General features: G+C 41.4%; 1 gene segment (V, D, J or C); it reads left to right on the forward strand.

Annotated features, from left to right (window-relative positions):
• LOC125356824 overlaps nucleotides 1–19,823 on the forward strand; it is a 38,336-nt gene that overhangs the window by 16,957 nt on the left and 1,556 nt on the right. Inside the window, 2 exon segments of the V gene segment in view lie at nucleotides 13,979–14,147; nucleotides 19,068–19,200. Coding sequence covers nucleotides 13,979–14,147; nucleotides 19,068–19,200 — 302 coding nt within the window.

Raw genomic sequence — 19,823 nt, forward strand, 5'->3', positions numbered from 1 at the left:
TGGGTCAGGCACAGATTTCACACTGACCATCAGCAGGGTGGAGGCTGAGGATGTTGGGGTTTATTACTGTTATCAAGGTACACATGCTCCTCCCACAGTGATACAGCCCCGAACAAAAACCTCCTTTGTGGCAAATAGCTCATGCATTGCTGATCAGGGGAGCAGCAGAGCATTGTCTGAGTCTACCAGGAAGAAATGATTTTGTTGTTAATGTGAGAGCGAATCTGTGCTGAGATAAAGAGTATTTGACAACCTGACTACGGACACTCAACAAAGACCTGGACAAGAAACATGGGTGTACAAAGACCAGGAGACCTCAGGTAAACCATGAGATATTTATTGAAAAAATCTTTGTCTCTTAAGTAGTACTATAGCTACCTAGATGAGTAGCTACCTTTATGAATCAAATATCTTCTGTGATTTTATTCCCTGTATAATGAAACGTGTAATACCTCCATCATGCATATGGTTTGGCCCACACCTACACTATATGCTATGCTCTCTGTTCAGAAGCTGGAAGCCGGGTTGTACCTTTTCTAGCTTCTTCTCTGTTTCTTCCCCAAACCTTGTTTGACCATCAGGCCATTAAGAGAGTTCTATCACTGTTTTTTGGCTGAATTAAGCTGGGGCTGATTCAGAACTGCACATTGCACCATAGCGTCTGGCCTTCTGTGTCCTGAGACCAACTTAAGAGAGAGGAGTGTTGTGAAGTAATAGTGAGATTCATAGGTCCCAGAATTCTGAGACTAAGCCCTTAGTCAATGGTTGAAGGATTCAGAGCCCTACCTGGTCAGCCTATGTGACTTTCTTTCCCACCCCCAAATTTTGGTAGTGGGACATCATTAGTATTTAGTTATGTTTTGTATCTGCCTCTAGATTCTGACAGGGTAGTGTTATGGGGTCTCAGGCTCTGTTGTTTCTTTCAGTGTCTCTACCACAGAAAGTCTCCATCCCTTGATGAGGAGAAAGTGAATCCTGGGAAGATTCTCTAGATTTCTCACATGCTATGTCCACCTGGAAGCAATACATCCTTCAGCTTGGTGCAGACCCATAATTCCCACGGAGCCACATGGTTGTTCAGTAATTATGCTCATGATCATTATCCAAAACTGCACTGTCTCAGTCAGTGAAGCCCACCAGTGTACCTACACAGAAGTCAATTAAAGCTACATTATTAGTCCTTCGGGGGATTACGGTATATTCCTAGTGCTGATGAGGGAAGCACTGAATGAATTTTGGTTCCTTGTCAATTAACTTGAGATGAGTTCCTTTCCTGTGTAAGGAAAAGGTCTGCAGTATCTTGTGTGAGAAACATTGCTCTTAATGTTCCACAAAGTGACATTGCAATAGGGTGACAGCATGCAAATGTGGACTGGGGAGAAATGGCACCTGTGCCCACACAGCAGACGAATCCTCAAGGGACAGCATGGGGGTGTGGTCAACGCAGGCTGAGCTGCAGGCCATGAGGCCAGGCCTCTGCTTCTGATGGGCAGGGCGGGGACCCTCCCAAGGCCATAGCGCAGGAGTAGTTGTCATCTTTCTAAGACGCAGGTTGTCAGTTGAGCCACAGGCCTCCGGGACCCTCCACAGTCTTCATCCGCAGTGGTGTTGTTGAGACTGCTTCTAGAAGCTTTGTAGGAATTTTGTTGCTTGAGGCTTCCATTATCCCTGTGCTCAGAGGTACAGACTCAAATACTGGTGTTCTGCAAGACTTAAGAAGTTACAAGAAGCTGTTGCAGGAAGTTCATGTCTGTAGTTCTAGCTCCTCAGAAGGCTGAGATATGCTGATCCTAGTTGAAGTCCTGGGCAGGAAAGACTCTGAGATTTTTATCTCCAAGAAACCACCAACAGGCCGGAGATGGAGCTGTGGCTCAAGTGATAGAAGGTTGGCCTTGAGTACAAACACTCATGGACAGTATGTAGACAATGAGTTCAAGCCCCAGGATTGTCTGTCCCACATACAGAAAAAGTATAAACATCTAGTCATATATGAGACTCCGTGTGGTTACACACCACTGAGAAAAACAAATCAAAGATGAGATTTCAATATTTTTGTTGAGCTATACCACTTTCAAACTCCTGTAGTCAGGATTGAAGTCACACCCTATTGGGAAATTACCTTTGTAAATCTGAATCCTCTCCCCTCCTGAGTGGCTACCATTTACAGTCAGACTGGAGAATTCTTCTGGTTTGGGGAATTCTTCCAGGTATCTTAGGAATTTGTTCATTCTCTTTGATCAAGCAAGCTACAAAGGAACAAAACAATTAGCCAATAAAAAATAGTAAACCAATGATTTCCGTATCCTCAAAATCTAGCAGCATAGAAAAAATGAGAAGTATTTACTGTTGAAAAAGCCTTAGAATTTGGAGGCAAAACAGAAAGTATGTATAGTTTTTACTTAAGAGCACTCCCTTCACCCCAGGCATTGGTAAGAACTGTTTTGCTACTACAATGTGGATGGCAGTGAAGTCTAACACCTGCCGTCAAATGAATGCAATGCCTTTACAGGAATTGATTAACAAATGTTCACAGCTTTGCTAGTACAACTGTTGGCTATCGTGGGGCAAAAAGGCAGAAAAGACAGGGATCACTGATGAAAACATGCAATCAATATGCTTTCTCTGAACCCTTACCCCATGTGTGAGGCCTTGAGCAAAAGAATAGGAAGTGACCTGGCTGTACATTCCATGCACTCTCAATCCGCACACCAGGTGAATGTGGAACAGCAGGACGGACTTGCAGTGTGTAAGGAACCTGACCCATTGCTTCTACTTGTCATATGAAGTAGATGTACAGTAGCTACTAGAGATTCAAAAAATAAGTTGGGAATATAAATGCTAAAAAGATAATTGACATCAAAAGTCAAATGGAAAATAGACTTTAAAGTAATTATTTTAGGGATTATACATGTTCTAAATGTTTAAATGTTTTTGAAGCCTGTGATCTCTGATCAAAATACTAAAAAGGAATATATGCAGAAAAATTTGTAACAAATAAGACTCAAGAGAGATATGAAAGAGACCAAGTGGGAATCTGAGAATGGAAAGCACAATCCCATCACTGGAGTTTTACAGGATAATTGAAGATAGGAATAACTAATTTGCAGGCTTGTTATATCTAGGCAAAGAAGAACAACCTCATAGAATGGTTTAATCCTTTAGCTACAATGAAAGAAATTCCTCACTCTGCTTCTATCTCCTTGGCCACTAGGAGGGGCACGTTTATCACAGAGATGGATCATGTGTCTAGAATGATTGCTTATATCAGACTGATTTCATAGTGACTACACTATCACTACATCTGTGTGTGTGTGTGTGTGTGTGTGTGTGTGTGTGTGTGCCAGTGTTGTGGCTTGAGCTCATGACCATGGGGTTGTCCCTGAGCAATTTGCTTAAGGCTGGCACACTCTACCCCTTGAACCACAGCTTCATTTCTGGCTTTTTAGATAATAATGGACATAAGAATCTCACAGATGGGCTATGACTGTGTCTTAGTGGCAGAGTGCTTCCCTAGCATGAAATGAAGCCCTGAGTTTGCTTCCTCAGCACACATAAACAGAAAAGGCCAGATGTGGTGCTGTGGCTCAAGTGGTAGAGTGCTAGCCTTGAGCAAAAAGAAACTCAGGGACAATGCCCATGTCCTGAGTTCAAGTCCCAGGACTGGCAGAAAAAAAACAATTTCACAGACTTTCCTGCCTGAGATACTTTTGCGCAGCAGTCCTCAGATCTCAGCCACCTGCATAGGTAGAATTACAGGTATGAGCCATCAGTGCCTGGCTTTACTTCTTCTTTTTCTTCTTTTTTTTTTTTTAACTGTATTTTTTTTGTGTTTTCTTTTTTGGTACTGGGGATCGAACCCAGGACGTTGCACTTGCTAGGCAAGCGCTTTGCCACTGAGCTACATCCCAGCCCTTTTTCTTCTTTTCTTTCACTCAGACAGGTTTCCTAAGTTGTGTTTTCCAAAGTTTGGTCTCCTAGACTCACCATGTTAATCATAAAGAATGAAAGCAGGGTTTTGAAGGAAAAGGAAATAAGGTTTATTATTTTTAACAGATTAAATAGGGTGAAGATTCATATTCAAAGCTCTATCATCTTCATCCAACTGATGAGAGAAAAGTCCCCAGCTTAAAGAGGCAGCTCAAGGGCTCTGCTGCAGTTCTGCTCCAGGATATATGAAGGATGTATATCCAAAGACTATTTGAAAATTTGCTTCTTCTTATCTCCTCTTTGACAGGGGCCACAGCTCTGGAGTCGTGTGTGTGTGTGTGTGTGTGTGTGTGTGTGTGTGTGTGTGTGTGTGTTTGACAGAGGTGCAATGACTTCCTGCGATTAGAGAGATGAAGAAAGATTGTCTATTGGGGTTAAACATGTATTAAACTTGGATTTCCCAGCAAGGAGTTGAGAAAGAGAAAGGGGAATCAAATGTATGTTTGAGTTTTAATGAGCAAAACTTACCAGTAACACCAGCTGGTTAGTAGGAGGAAGGAAAAAGAATCTGAAGAGAAAGGAGGATGAGGAGAAAATATTTAACATTGACATAAAGGCCAGTTGAGAATTTTAGAACCCAGTGGAACTACTCACCCCATAGATATATTGTCACTTGATTAAGGCAGGAGAATCAAAGAACTGGAAGACATATTGATACCAGTTTTATAATAAAAAATGACAAAATTGGCAGGTTCTCCCTCAGAGATTTATAGGTCAATGTGATGATTACCATGAAAAGATAATGTGTTAAAACTAAAAAGGAAAAAAAAAGATGAATTAGCCAGAATAATTAAAAAAATAATTCTTGTATGAGATAATTATTTATGCATTAAATTTCTGTGAAACACAGTCATATACAAAACAAGTAAAAAGAATTGTGACAAAGTTTATGAGAATCTTCAGGAAATTTATGTCTCTTTACCCTGGAAAAGTTCAATAAAGTCCTGGATAAAGGTTTTATCATTAGCATTTGCGGTTAGACGATAGTAAAATGGCACAAGTGAATTGTGAGTGGAAAATAAAAGCCAACCAAGAATTCTGTATTCATAACCATATAATTGTAAATTGAAGGCACAGAGATAAAGTTGCTTTTATAAATGCAAATGAAGAAAAACTGGTATGTGTAGACCTAGTATAGAATATCCGGAAGTGTTTCAGGATCACAGGAATTGATAAAAAAATGTTTTGAGCCTATGGGGAAAAAGCCTCAAAAACAATTCAGAAACAAGAAAGAAGCTGAAGCCAAAGAAGAGTTATTTCTTCAACCTATGTGAACTTCTTCAAACTACAAAACCCAAACTATTGTGGGACAAGTCAGGACTGTCACCTCACAATATTAATGGAGCTGTTATGGATTGAGAGGGCAAAAACATGGCTCTCAGGAACTTGATGCAGAATCTCTTCATTTTTCGGAATTTTACACTGAGGTAAAACTGTATTCACTGTGCATACCATATCTCTGCTTTCTATATTATATGTAGTTTACATCAAGCAAAATAATATCATCTGACCTAAATGTTCAAACAAATATATAGAAAATAGGTAAGAATGACTCAGTGTTTATGGAAATGCATCCTTTTTTTCAAGAAAACTGTAAAATGTACCTGGGAAGGGGTTGAAGAATTAGGAAGCAGGCCTAGAACAGGAGGAATCATGAAGGCACACGCATTAGATCTCTCTTGCTTCTCTTGACCATAGTTAACATCTGCTCACAGGAGAGGCCCCACCCTCCTGGTGTCTCTTTCCACCTCACTGACAGTTTGTCTCCCACCACTGCACCCAGCAGGACATTTGCATATTGCTCCCTAGGGAGGAGCTTCCCTGCAAGTCCAGCATAAAAGCTCAGCTCTCAGCTGCCTGCACTGACCAGGACTGCTCCCTCTCACAATGAGGTGCCCTGCTCAGCTCCTGGGGCTGCTCATGCTCTGGATCCCAGGTAAGAACACACTAGAGAGGAGGAAGGGGATGGGTAGGGGCTGAGCTCTGGTGCCCACTGCTCCCCATGTGTGTTTTGTCTACTTGTGAGATGTGCAGATCTGCCCCCCTGGATGGACATGTAATGCATGTATCTGTGAGTGAGGAAGATTTCAGAAAGAACAAGGACCTGTGCTCTGCTGAGGACTAGATAGTTGGGAGGGGCTGATAAATTCTGCAACCTCCTTGTGGCTCACTGCATCAAGTGTGTGTGTGTGTGTGTGTGTGTGTGTGTGTGTGTGTGTGTGTTTAATGAACTTTCTGGTGCATAAAACAAAATCATATTCATTTATAGCCTAAAAAATATGAAAAGATGATCATGACACTTGATGCTTCTTAACCCTGTCCTCTTCTCTCCATGTTTTAGGATCCCAAGGGGATGCTATTTTGACCCAGACTCCACTCTCCCTGCCTGTCACTCTGGGAGAGCCGGCCTCCATCTCCTGCAGGTCCAGTCAGAGCCTCCTGCATAGCAATGGAAACACATATTTGTATTGGCTCCTGCAGAAGCCAGGCAAGGCTCCAAAGCGCCTGATCTATTGGGTTTCCCAGCGAGACCCTGGGGTCCCAGACAGGTTCCGTGGCAGTGGGTCAGGCACGGATTTCACACTGACCATCAGCAGGGTGGAGGCTGAGGATGTTGGGGTTTATTACTGCTTTCAAGCTACACATGCTCCTCCCACAGTGATACAGCCCCGAACAAAAACCTCCCTGCTTGAGGTGGCCCAGCTGTCACCTGTTGTTCTTTTGGGAGCAGCACGGAGCTTTTCTACTGATTGTCAGAGCAGGAAGCTTTAGAAGTCATAATGAGTCACAGTGGAGCTCTGTATTCCATGAGTGCCTCTGTTCTCTTCAGGAACACTGGGGCAGAGGTCATGGCGTGGCACAGGCATCAGGGGAATAAATGTGGCTCATCAGCTGCTGACATTATCATAATTCATGCTGTAATTACTTCAATCCTCATGCTAATCCCAAGTGCTTTCCTATCGTGTATTAATAGAGTAGAACAATAGAAACTGATTATATTTGGTAATATTAAGAGTTATGTTTCAAATAATTCTGTCTTTAGTCTGAGGTAGTGAGGTTTATCAGCTCAGTATTTGCCTAAGATTTACTGTGAATTTGAGACCAGGGTGGATTACATGATGAAACCCATTTCTGGATGCAGTGGGATTACTGTGATGACCCAGACTCCACTCTCTCTGCTCATCCTCCATGGAGAGCCAGCTTCCATTTCTTGCAGATCTAGTCAGAGCCTCCTGCATGGTAATGGAGACCCTATTTGGAATGGGACCTGCAGGTGGTAGGCCAGTCTCCACAGCATCTGATTGTGACTATTCCCACTGAGATTCTGCAGTCACAGGCAGGTTCATTGGCAGTGGTCAGGGACAGATTTTACTGTGACATGGCCAGGGTGAAGGCTGAGGATATTGTGGGGTTATTACTGCTTGCAAGCTGGAGAGATTTCTCCCACAGTGACACCTCCCTGCTTGGGGTGGTGTTGGGTCCATAATCATGGTTTTCTGGGGGATTAGCACAGCTGAACTCTAAGTCTGGGTGACATTCAGGTGCTGCATAATTCAGGGGAAGTGGCTGCTACTTCCCATCTCCAAAGAGCCTCAGTTACAGTTCGAGCACCCTTGTGAAGCCTTCCTCTTTTGCAGGAGTTATTCAGCAGAAGGAAGGGAAGAATGATGTGGTCCTGGTTCCTGTGACCAGACTGCGTGTTAGCTCATCCTGATTCTCATTGTCTGCCACTTTGTCATGGAAACTTAGTATAAAGCTCAGGCCAATAATACAGGTGGATTGTTATAAAACTTTCCACCATTTGGACATTTCCAGTTTGAGATATTTATTCCAAAGTTTCTTTTCAGTAACAATCATAAATTTATATTTTTCACTTTGTTATTCTACTTTTTAGCACCTTAATTTAGAAAGCCTTCTGCCTATTCTGTCTTCAGGAGAAGATCTTTGTGAGTAATTATTAATACCACCCATCTATGATACCTTCAATGGACTCATAATTCATAGCGGTTACAATATTTTTATACCAGCATGTTTTTTGATTTTTTTTGGCCAGTCCTGGGCCTTGGACTCAGGGCCTGAGCACTGTCCCTGGCTTCTTCCCGCTCAAGGCTAGCACTCTGCCACTTGAGCCACAGCGCCGCTTCTGGCCGTTTTCTGCATATGTGGTGCTGGGGAATCGAACCTAGGGCCTCGTGTATCCGAGGCAGGCACTCTTGCCACTAGGCTATATCCCCAGACCATCCAGCATGTTTTATTTGCCTTCGCAACTATTTGCAGATGGAAAAGGATAATTCTCACAAGTCTTTTCCTCTCTGAAACTGCAAGGATACCACAAGAAGTAACAATGTCACATGTCAATTCCAGTGTCCCGAGCTTCCTGATCAGAGACAGGAAGCACCATTCTTTAATGGTGTTTGAAAATAAACAGTGGAACCCATAACATGGAGGACAAAAAGTTACTCCACACAAGAGAAATAATGAAGAAACAAAGATTTCTCTCACTCAAATCCTAGTAATTATATGATTAAACTAAATAATCTTTTAGATGATAAATTTTTTGTTACTTTATCAAAAGAAAATATATCTTTTGTAAGAATAAATTGTGACTTTGAAATCTAAGAAATCTAGCTATCTATTATCTCCAGCTTTTATTTAATATTCACAAATATTTAACCAGGTTCAGATGAAATATTTTCTGTATATTTAAAGATGCATGAGATATTGTCAATATATTAAAATAATGATTCCAGTATTAGAAATACATTGCTTGTGTACACATTCATGTGAAACATACAATAGCAGGAAGCTGAGGAGTTGTTGTGTTGTCATCTTGTGGCCGTTCACCTGTAAAAAGGCGCTTAGACTCTTGGTCCCAGGGAAGTCTGTTAGAGCTGTATGTACCCATTGTTGGACCTGAGGAGCCCTTGCTAAGCATCAGAGTATGAAAGATTAGATCCGGGGCAATGATTTCTTAGAACAAATAATGGACAAGGAGTCAGCGATGCCATTGCTTCTGGAAATATAAATGCATGCTTGACAGGTGTCTCACAATGAATTTAAAAGCCTGATTTTCAGTGTTGTTTAACAAAACTTTTGAGGTACTGTATATTTTATGGCATGCAATATACTTTTTTCAAATAATATAGAGTCAATTTGAAAGCACAGATTTATGTAGCATAATCAAATAATTCTTGGTATAGAAGTAGAAGAAATGTTGAAACATGTCCATGCCAACACATGAACGGCTTCCTTTCTCCAGATAGAATGAGAAGACAATGTACTCTGTACTCTTTTCTATTTTAGTAATAACACAGGCACCCCAGTCATCCAAAGCAGACTTCATAGATTTCCATTAGTGCAAACACCATCTCCAAAAGTGAGTTCTCACATACTTAGGAATCCTCCCTCTTGCTGCACCTCAAGACAACTGGTTTCTGCTATGACATTTTAAATGATTACATATCCCTCTGTCACCAAGAGACTTAAGGTGTCACAGCTCCCTCTGGGGGAAAAAGGTGAAATATTATCAGTTCCTGAACTATGGTAGAACATTGTCCTTATTAGTTTTTACCCTAAATATAAAGAATCACATTTACAAAAGTGCAGAAATAGGTTCATGAACAATTCTACACAGGAGTATTTTGAACAAATCGAATAGAACTGCTGATCTCACAGAACTCTCATTTTAATATTAAGGGAAGACAGTGAACAAATATATTTTGTGCTGTTCTGGCCCTGATTCCCAAGATTTCCCCCGTGTGCCCCTTCCCCTGTACCCCCACACGCAAGCAACACCATTGCTAATAGAAGTGGGCAGTAGGCATCCAAGACTGTATTATGTCTCCTCATCTCTTGACATGATTAGAGTTAGAAGAAGGGGGAAAAGTTACATTTCAACATTTGTGTTTCAAAAAGAATACTCTGATGCAATCTCACTGAATGCCAGGTAACCAAACCATCTTTTGAACAGGATATTAATTTTTCATTACATCATTTCCCTGACACTGGAAATCACCAAACACATAGATCAGTCCCATGAATCAGACCAGGATGCTTTATGAAAAAAATCTGGATCTCTTTGTAGCAGAGCATTTATGAGCATTTTTAACATTTCTGTTAGTGAAGAGAACCAATCCCCATTTGTTTTAGGTGAATTGTTCATAGGCAAAGGAAAGAAAGTAATTTTTATCTATTATGTCCCTCAGATTCAAAAATGACAGTTTCTTGGAACTGTGATTTAGTCTCCTTGTATAATCTTTTACACAGCCTTGTTCATAGATGGAAGAATAGGGATTTGCATTTGCTTTCATAATTCATCTATTACACATATTTATGAAAATACATCAATTGCACATTGGAGCTCTTACTCTTTGTAGATAGTTTGCTTTACAAGATTGCTGACTCTAAGCCCATTGCAGAGAACACATGCAGCACAGCTGATGGCTATTTAGGAATCAATTCCCTTGGCTGGGATTGTCTACAGTATTTGTCCAAGACTTGTCCTTACCTATCCTGACCTCACAGAGAAAAACTGAGATCCTAGTGGTACATGAGAAAGGAGCCTATACATGGCAAGGTGTAGTATTCACAATCTTAGGACTGGTCAACAACAAGGCAAAACTTTCTCCTAATGCAGAAGTAGCACACAAGACAGCAGAGAACAGAGGTAGGAAAAAGTCTTAGTATGCAAACGAGCTTCTGGATTAAGTTTCCTCTGGGATTCCTCTCTTGAATTTTCCTGTTTCTATATTTTTCTATTTACGTCCTGCACACTGAAATCTATTCAAATTACCAATGAAATATTGCCAAATGATCAATGAGTTCTAATTACTACTATTCAGTAATGGAAAACTATTTTATCTTACATCCTACTCTATCAGTAAACAAAAATCCCACAATGGAACTATGGTTCAATGAAATTCATTTTAAATAAAAAATAAGAAGAGAAGGAATGCAATGGAAATGTGTTAATTCTTTAAAAGTTAACTTTATTGGCTGTCAAAGCAAGATCAATAGAGAAGTTGGTTCTAATTAAAATATATGATTTATGAGCATAGTATAAGTGGCTCATGATTCCAACTCCACCTACTGAGGAAGCTAAGATCTGAGGATCATGGTTCAAAGCCAGCCAGAGAAAGAAAGTCTCTGAGAAATTTATCTAGAATTAACCATAAAAAACCTGAAAGTGGATCTGTGGCACAAGTATAGAAGGAAAGCTTTGTGCAAAAAAGCTCGATGACAGTGGGCATTCTCAGAGTTCAAGACACAAGACCAGCAAAATGATAGGAAAAGAAAATATGATATATGCACACGTGAGATACCAAGGTGAAATCCCTTCATGCAATTAACATATACTAAAGAAATGGATGACAGGATAATCAAATAGGCTCTCTTGGTATCAGAGGGAGGAAGATGTATGAATGATGGAGAGTATATGAAGCTGACAGTGATGGAAATGCTTCATTAGCATGTATTAACATGGGCAGTGGCACCGGTTAAAACTGTTTTAAGAAGGAAAATATGGGGATAAAGATGAAAGATAAAGGATATGAGAATAATGAAGTATATCTTATGTGTTGAAATGTCACAGTGAAACCCTTCTTGTATACCTACTATATGCTGACAAAGAAATTAAATGTATTCTTACTTGCTAGCAGTATAAAAGCTGTGGTCAGTAATTGTGTATGTTACTGTTTTCTACAGGAAAAGCTCACCCTGACATGTTTTCAAAATATCTGTTTGAATTCACATATTCTCTTAACCAACTGTGTACATTAAATCTTTGATTTTATTCAATATGTATACAATGATTATAAACTTGCAAAGAGATAGCTGTAGATGAAGTATCACAAGACAGAAAAGCCATACAAAAGGATACATTATTGGCCATGATGGCTCACACCTGTAGCTCAAACTCCCCGGGAAGCAGTGAACAGTAGGAATGTGGTTCCAGGTTTTTCAGGGCAAATTAGTCAGACCACATCCCAATAATCAAGCCACCAGGCACAATTTTCTCATCTGGTTTCAATTTTGTGTTCTTATCACTCTTAGTGACCACACACCAGCAATATTGAATGTTTCTCTGGTTAAATTAGTGCATTTCCCCCCTCAGGGCATATTCAGCAATAGATCTTGGTGAGCAAAATCCAGAAGTGCTGCTGTGTTCTTTTTAGGGTGTGTATATGGAGGCCCATGCTTTGAATCACCATTACTGAGGATCCTCATTTCAGTTCTAGATTAAGGTGATGGCCATTGTATTTCTCTGCTACACAGTTGCTCATTTCCTTTGAAGCTATTAGGATGTGTGTGAAAATGTTTGGTGGTTTGTGAATATCACATCGCTCATTGAAATATCACTATGAATCCAAGGATTTACAGTATATTTAATGGAGTATATTAGTATTCATTTGATCTTCAAGGTCTCTCAAAATTGGCCAGTAGGCATTTCTTGTTCTTTCCTCCTAATCCACGAGGAATTATTAGTTTGTGGAACAAAATGATCCAAACTCATCGTTCTCTTTTCCTGTTTTTGACAAAGAATCGATTGTTTGTGCATGAATCACTGGTTTCGTTTATGAGAGACTAGTGTTCACTATTGAACACTGTTGCATGGGGAATCAGCTTTCCTCACTCTTCTGTCTGAACTCATGTTGCCTCCCTCCAATATGAATGATATTTCCATGTGCTGCTGGTTCCAGTATTCCAACATGATCTTCCCTTTCAGGGTTGTCCTCATTCTGCTTGTTCCCAATGTCTTTAACACAGGTGTTGAGCACTGTGCTCTCTTAGCGATTAGAAGAGAATATCAAGTGGAGGAGACATATGCAGGTTTAGGCAATGCAGTAGGCTCCTGAGCTTATCCTCCTTTTCAAGGAGAATCACTGCTTCTGAACGTAGTAGCTGGGATGAAGTCGTTTAAATCCCAGAAGGAATAATATGAATTCATTTGAAATTATACACAAGGATAGGTTGGTAGAGAAAGATTTTTCCTGCAGGAAGGGAGAAAGTCTCTGAAAGGACTTGCTTTTATGGATCATCTGGGACAAAACCTCAGAGATGGAGGAGAAAATATGTCTGAGTAGTACAATGCAGACGTCCAGGCTTCTTTTGATTTTTTTTATGGCCAGTCCTGGGGCTTGGCCTCAGGGCCTGAGCACTGTCCCTGGCTTCTTTTTGTTCAAGGCTAGCACTCTGCCACTTGAGCCACAGCGCCCCTTCTGGCCATTTTCTGTATATGTGGTGCTGGGGAACTGAACCCAGGGCCTCATGTATACAAGGCAAGCACTCTTGCCACTAGGCCCCAGCCCCCAGGCTTATTCTTATCAATGCAGCAGCTCCACTTTCTGATTTCACCTCCATGGATTTAATGACGGCACAGGAATGCTGATAAGTTGTCAAATACAGATTATCAGAGAAATTCTACAACTTTCTGTTCTGGATAACAAAGACATGCTAAATTGGTGTTACACAAAAGTTGTCCCTAAATTTCTGGAACTAGGACTCCAGTGGACATGTTTTGTCCCAGATAAAGAAATAAAAAGACAGAAGCTTTGATCTTCAAAGGGACCATTAGCAATTTCAACCCACAGGAAAGCAATTTGGTGGTGATCTTTGGTGGCTGTAACATATTCTCTTGCTTAACCTAGATCTCCTGAGGCTCAGAATGTGCAGTTGCTGAGATGAGGCCGATGAACAGCTGTGCTTAACTGTTCTCAGATGCTGCTGATTTGCATACACCATCAGCACAGCCCACTATGCTCAGGACTTCTTCATAGCTGCTCACCCTGTGCAGCAGTCAGTCCCAGTCAGCACCCAGCATGGACTTGAGGACCCCTGCTCAGCTCCTGGGGCTTCTGCTGCTCTGGCTCCCAGGTAAGGAAGGACGATGCAGGGATTAACAGAGTTCATTGTGATCCAGGAGGCTTTTGTCTTCAGGGAACCCTTATACCTTGGTTTATAACCTGGATATTTGTCTCATGTTTCCACACAGAAGCCATGTGTGACATCCAGTTGACCCAGTCTCCAGCATCACTGTCTGTGTCTCCAGGAGGCACAGCAACCATCACCTGTAGGGCCAGTGAGGACACTGGGTATGGTTTAGCCTGGTACCAGCAGCAACCAGGGAAAGCCCCTAAACTCCTGATCTATGCTGCAAATGAATTGGAATCTGGGGTTCCATCGAGGTTCACTGGCAGTGGATATGGGACAGAGTTCACTCTCACCATCAGCAGCCTGCAGCCTGAAGATGTTGCCACTTATTACTGTCAACGGTATTATGATTACCCACCCACAGTGATACAAGTCATAACATAAACCTGCCATGGAAAGAGAAGTGAGAGGCTGGGCAGCCCCAGCTGCTCCTACCGATGCCTTCACATTCTGACACTGTTCTCACTGGCATTCAGGCCCAAGACAGTTAGACCCCAGGTCTGAGGGACTTGAATTAAGATATCCCGTGGCTCTTGTCTGAATGAAGATGTGGTGTGAAGGTGAGCACTCCAGCCCCCCTGCCGCTCATGTGTCAGGGATGGGAGATGAGGTCTTGTTCTTCAGGATGAACATGTCTAGATTCCTCCTGTTAGATTGAGGAAATTTCCAAACATAGCATTCTGTGGCAACTGGAATGTTCTGTTGTTTGACACAAAACATTACCCACCATTTATGTTTGATGGTAATATGTAACTGATTGGAAATTATTAATATACCTCACAGTGTTAGTGCACAACCATGAACTCCCCTCTCATTTGAGGATCCATGGAGATGGTGGAAAGACCTAGACTTCACTCCCCCTGTCTGCTATCTATGGAGAACTGGCCTCCAACTCCTGCAGATCTACTCAGAGCTCTGTACAATGATGGAAATAACTACTTGAATTGATTTTTGTGGGTGCCAGACCATTCTCTGTCGTTCATCAAGTATGGATTTCAACCTGTTCTCTGGGATCCTAAATGTTTCAGTAGCAGTAAGCTAGGAACGTATTTTATCTGACAATCTGCTGAATTGTTTCTGAGCACGGAAGAACACAACCCTGTGTGCTCATTGGACTCCACTACTGTCCCAGTGCTACAGTCTTGAATAGGAAACTACCTGCTTGCGTTGCCCAGTTGTCACTTTGTTTCTTTAGTGTAGAGCAAGCACTCTAGATCTCTAGATCTAGATCTAGACATAGATTTATGTCTAGATCTAGATCTGTGTCTCTCTAGATCTGTGTCAGACGAATATTATCATTGCAGAACATTTAGGGGAGTGAAGCCCTGAGACGTGATATTTGGAGACATGACTGAAAAACTCAGCAGCAGTTTCTCTAGTTTGTTTATGCAGTGTAAGAATAGAAATTGAAGCTAAAGTTGGGGAAACAATCCTCATGGTGTTTGGTTCAGCACTTGTGATTTAACTTTAATGATCTCTATTCAGTGTGATAAGGATTGGTAACATGAAGACACTCACTTCCTTTCTCCTGTACTATTTCCTTCTGCCTCTACTGACCATGTATTCCTCTTCAGGCCAAGGCTACATGCAGGGGAGCAGAGTCCTAAAGGAGAAGCCAACAAGAACATGAACATGACCACTCAGTATTAAATAAGTACAGTTATTTTCCAGAGTTAAAATGGATAAACTCTATTTAATGCATTTAAAAATAAAAATGTAATACTAAATATCCTTAAGAAATCTTATTCAAAAGAGTGTAATATAAAGCACAATCATTTCTCTACCTTTTCCTCCTCTTCCTACCATCCCTTTTCCCTTCCTTCCTGTAATATATGTCTATATATGTGAGGTGTGTGTGTGTGTGTGTGTGTGTGTGTGTGTGTGTGTGTATCACTTAGAATTGGGGGATCTTACTTAGGTAGGCATGCATGTTAGGCTTACAACCTAACACAGATCCATATGGAAAACATATAATTTTGCCATTTCACAGTTGATCTTGTTTTACCTATCCAACATTTTTAAGGGCCAGATTTCTTTTTAAAATGAAAATAAAATGGCCACATATATGCTGAAAACAAATTGTCAAAAATCCAAATAATGTGATGATGTCCAAAACTTCTTTGCCATACTGAATATTGAGTGTGTTCCCTATCTCAGTCACAAGTTGTCATAAGCTGGTGTGGTGGAAATCTGTGATGCCTCTACTGTAGGGTGAAGTCAAGAGAACCAGGATTTCAAAGGCAACCTGGGATCAGAATGAGAGTTAGATTCTCAACATGCACCATACAAAACAATGTGAGTTGAAAGTGCAACCAATAAAATAGACCTTGACTACATTTTAATGTAGAAATCAAAACAAAGTTGCAGAATGTTGTTGTTCCATTGACATATAATATCAATTATTCTATTGTAGAAGCAATGAGAAAAAGCTAGACTCAAAAAATTATTCTAATTTGGTTTCAGTAAACAAATGTGAAATTTGCCTTTTCTATTCTAATACATTCTATAATGAATACAAATAAAATTCTTTATCCCAGTGTAACAATCCTATGAAAACCTTTTGGAAGAAAGTATCTTTGGAGTAGCAAATTAATAATTCAACATTTGGTAGTTTTCTACATGAAAGAGGTTCTATTAAAACACTTTCAAGCAAAGAAGGAAAAGAGAGCTCATTATCTCTATTGGAAAAGAGGAAAGTTTACCTCAAGTAGAAATGAAGGAGGTAGACGTCCTCATTTCACATCAGTGTTGCAGGTATGGATCTAGAAGATGAGGTGATCATTTGCAGTGTTACACTTCAGAGCACAACATCCGCAGCTATTCATCCACATGCCTGGCGGCCTCAGGTGCTTTCATGTGACAAGGGACACAGCAGCTATGCCTATCTCAGTCGGCTCTGGGAGGTTGAGACAGGAGAGGAGATGCTGCCCTGACCGCGCTAGAGTAGGAGACCTCGTGTTTTATCCCACCCTGACATTATACCCTAAGAGTTCTTCAAGAATGTTTTCTAAAACCATGCTATTGACATTCCAACTGTATCTTAGCCAATTCTTAAGAGTCTTGTGATTAATATGTTTAAATTTTTAAGGTTGTCTATTAGAATTTGATCTTGAACTAGGTGTCTTAATTGTTGAGAAGAGGGATTGTTTTATATTTCCTACAGAATCCATCTGATGATGGAGGAAAATGACCAACATGAAACGGTTGAAAAACATCAGTATTTAAAGTGTCAATTGTCAGCTACTGAGATTTGGTCTCTGAAAATCTATGAGGTGCAATGTTACAGAAGGATAATTAGATGACCAACAAATTCCATAGTAAACTAAAGAGCTGCTTATCTTATAACAACAAAGTAAGAATGAGAGTCTTGCTCCTTATGTTACAGCTCTGCCCTGTTATACATTGCAAGATTAGGCCAGTGTTGGCCAGCCCAGGAAAAATGTAGAGATTAGGGGAATATATAACCAGCAGAGACAACTTAACAGAAACACTATGTTTTCTGAGACCCTGAGGTCAAATAACATGATTATAGTAATGCAGAAATACAGAAGGAACCTGAGTCGTTCCTGCCATCATCAGGCTACCTTACAGCCCACATTTCCCCAGCCTTTGGGCTTCTATGTGTGAATCAATTCTCCATGTGGTTTCTTGTGAATGTTCAGTGAGAGGAGTCCTCTGCATCCTGCCCTGATTCTCTCCATGCTGCAGCCAGGCACAGAGCTGTTCTCTATGCCAGTCTGAAGCTGATCACGCTGTCCATTGCACAGCCAAACAGATTGGTGAAACAAGCAGAATCCATAAGAAATGCAGGGACTGAGTTGCATAAAAAAGTAACTGTTCCAGAGTTCGTTTATCCTTGAATTATGTCCTTTGAGACTGTAGTTTCCCTTGCTGTTTTGACAGTAGGTGGGGTCTATGTCTAGATTCGTACAGTGGGCTTAAAACCATATAAAGTAGGATCTCAGAACTTGGAACACACAGTCAGGTGACTTTAGTGACTCGGAGAGTCTGCGGTCCTCTGGAGTCAGCCAGTGCTCTGTAAACCACTCCCACTCAGACACTCAAACTAATTTGTTTTTTTGAGATATATTTTGGCGTGTTGGCACCATCTCAGGTTTTGGGCTAGAATTCTTTATATTTCTCCAGAAAATTAACACAAGTTGTTTAAAAACATATGCCTGAACTTAGGAAGAAAATAGTTCAGAATGAGTGCCAAGTTGAATCTCAGAACTATACTTAAGGTCAGAGAAGGCATTATCCTGGACACGAATGTGTGCTTTACAGAGGAATGAAGCAGGCCCGACTGGAAGCCATAGCAAGTTTTATCTGTCCTGGAATCCAATACTACTGTGCCAAGGTCTAGAGACTCTCATTAACCTCCACCTCTACTCTCTTCCTATCTTCATGTCCTTTTTCATATTCCTAGTGTGAGACACCAGCTAGTATTTTTCTTAACCCCTGTCTCCTCAAAGAACCATTAACATAGAATTAGAATTATGGAACACAGAAAAGTCTGTCCACAGAACTCAATGGACCCATAGAGCACTATACTTATAGAACGGATGGTTTCAACTAGAGGGAGAAGCACATTCTCTGCAGGGAAAACACTGTTCTTCTGCTTTGATCTAGGACTCCTGGGAACCCTGGACAGGTGCTGAGTTACTGAAATGAGACTGACCTGTAGTTCTGCCCAGCAGTGCTCAGCCTCTGCTGATTTGCATGAGCCAGAGCTCAGCCCACAGCCCTGAGTTCTTCAAAGGCTGCTCACACCCTGTGCAGGAGTCAGACCCAGTCACTGAGACACAGCGCAGACATGAAGGCTCCTGCCCAGCTCCTGGGGCTCCTGCTACTTTGGCTCCCAGGTAAGGAGAGCAATGGAAATTTGCTCAGCTCAGTGTGGTCAGTGCTGCTTGGCATGTGGGGAAATAGTCTTATAACATGATTAAAAGTTTGGGTTTTGTTTCTGTGTTTTCCTCATCAGGTGCCATGTGTGATATCCAGATGACCCAGTCTCCACCCTCCCTGTCTGCATCTCCAGGAGAGAGAGTCTCCATGACTTGCAGGGCCAGTCAGGGCATAAGCAATTATTTAGCCTGGTATCAGCAGAAACCAGGGAAATCACCTAAGCTTCTGATTTATCGGGCATCCACTTTGCAAACTGGGGTCCCATCGAGGTTCAGTGGCAGTGGATCTGGAACAGAGTTTACTCTCACCATCAGCAGCCTGCAGCCTGAAGATGTTGCCACTTATTACTGTATGCAGCATTATCGTGATCCTCCCACAGTGATACAAGTCATAACAAAAACCTCCCAGGGCAGCAGAAGTGAGAGGCTGGGCTGCCCCAGCTGCATCTCTTGCTGCCTCTGCCGGCTGATGGTGCTTCTCAACTACAGCTAGGGGTTCCAGGTTACTGAACATTCTAGTTGAAGGCGTCAGGGAGTCTGTATAAGCTGTCATCTTCCCCAGTACCAGCAGGACAGACATAACACTGTATCTTCTCATAGGATAGAAATCAGATTATACCTAAGGAATCTGGGTTGCAATACCATTTGGTGTCATATAGCAGAACAGAACTGACATGATATTTCGGCATTTTTGGCGGTCAGTCCTGGGGCTTGAGCCAAGGGCCTAGGCACTGTCGCTGAGACTTTGAGCTCAAGGCTAGAAATCCACCATTTGGGCCACCGCATCACTTTCTGGATTTTTGTGAGTTGTTTGTTGGAGGTACAATTCACACAGATTTTCTTACCTTTGACTGGATTCGAACTGAGATCCTCATTTTCCAGCTTCCAGAATAGCTAGGGTTATAGGCTTGAGCCACAGGTACACGGTTCAAAACAATTTTAAATGCAGAGCATTAGTCTAAACCACAGACTTTAACGTTCAGGGGTAGTCAGAAGAGCTGC

Source organism: Perognathus longimembris, chromosome 8, assembly GCF_023159225.1.
Source record: "Perognathus longimembris pacificus isolate PPM17 chromosome 8, ASM2315922v1, whole genome shotgun sequence".
Classification (NCBI taxonomy): Eukaryota; Metazoa; Chordata; class Mammalia; order Rodentia; family Heteromyidae; genus Perognathus; species Perognathus longimembris.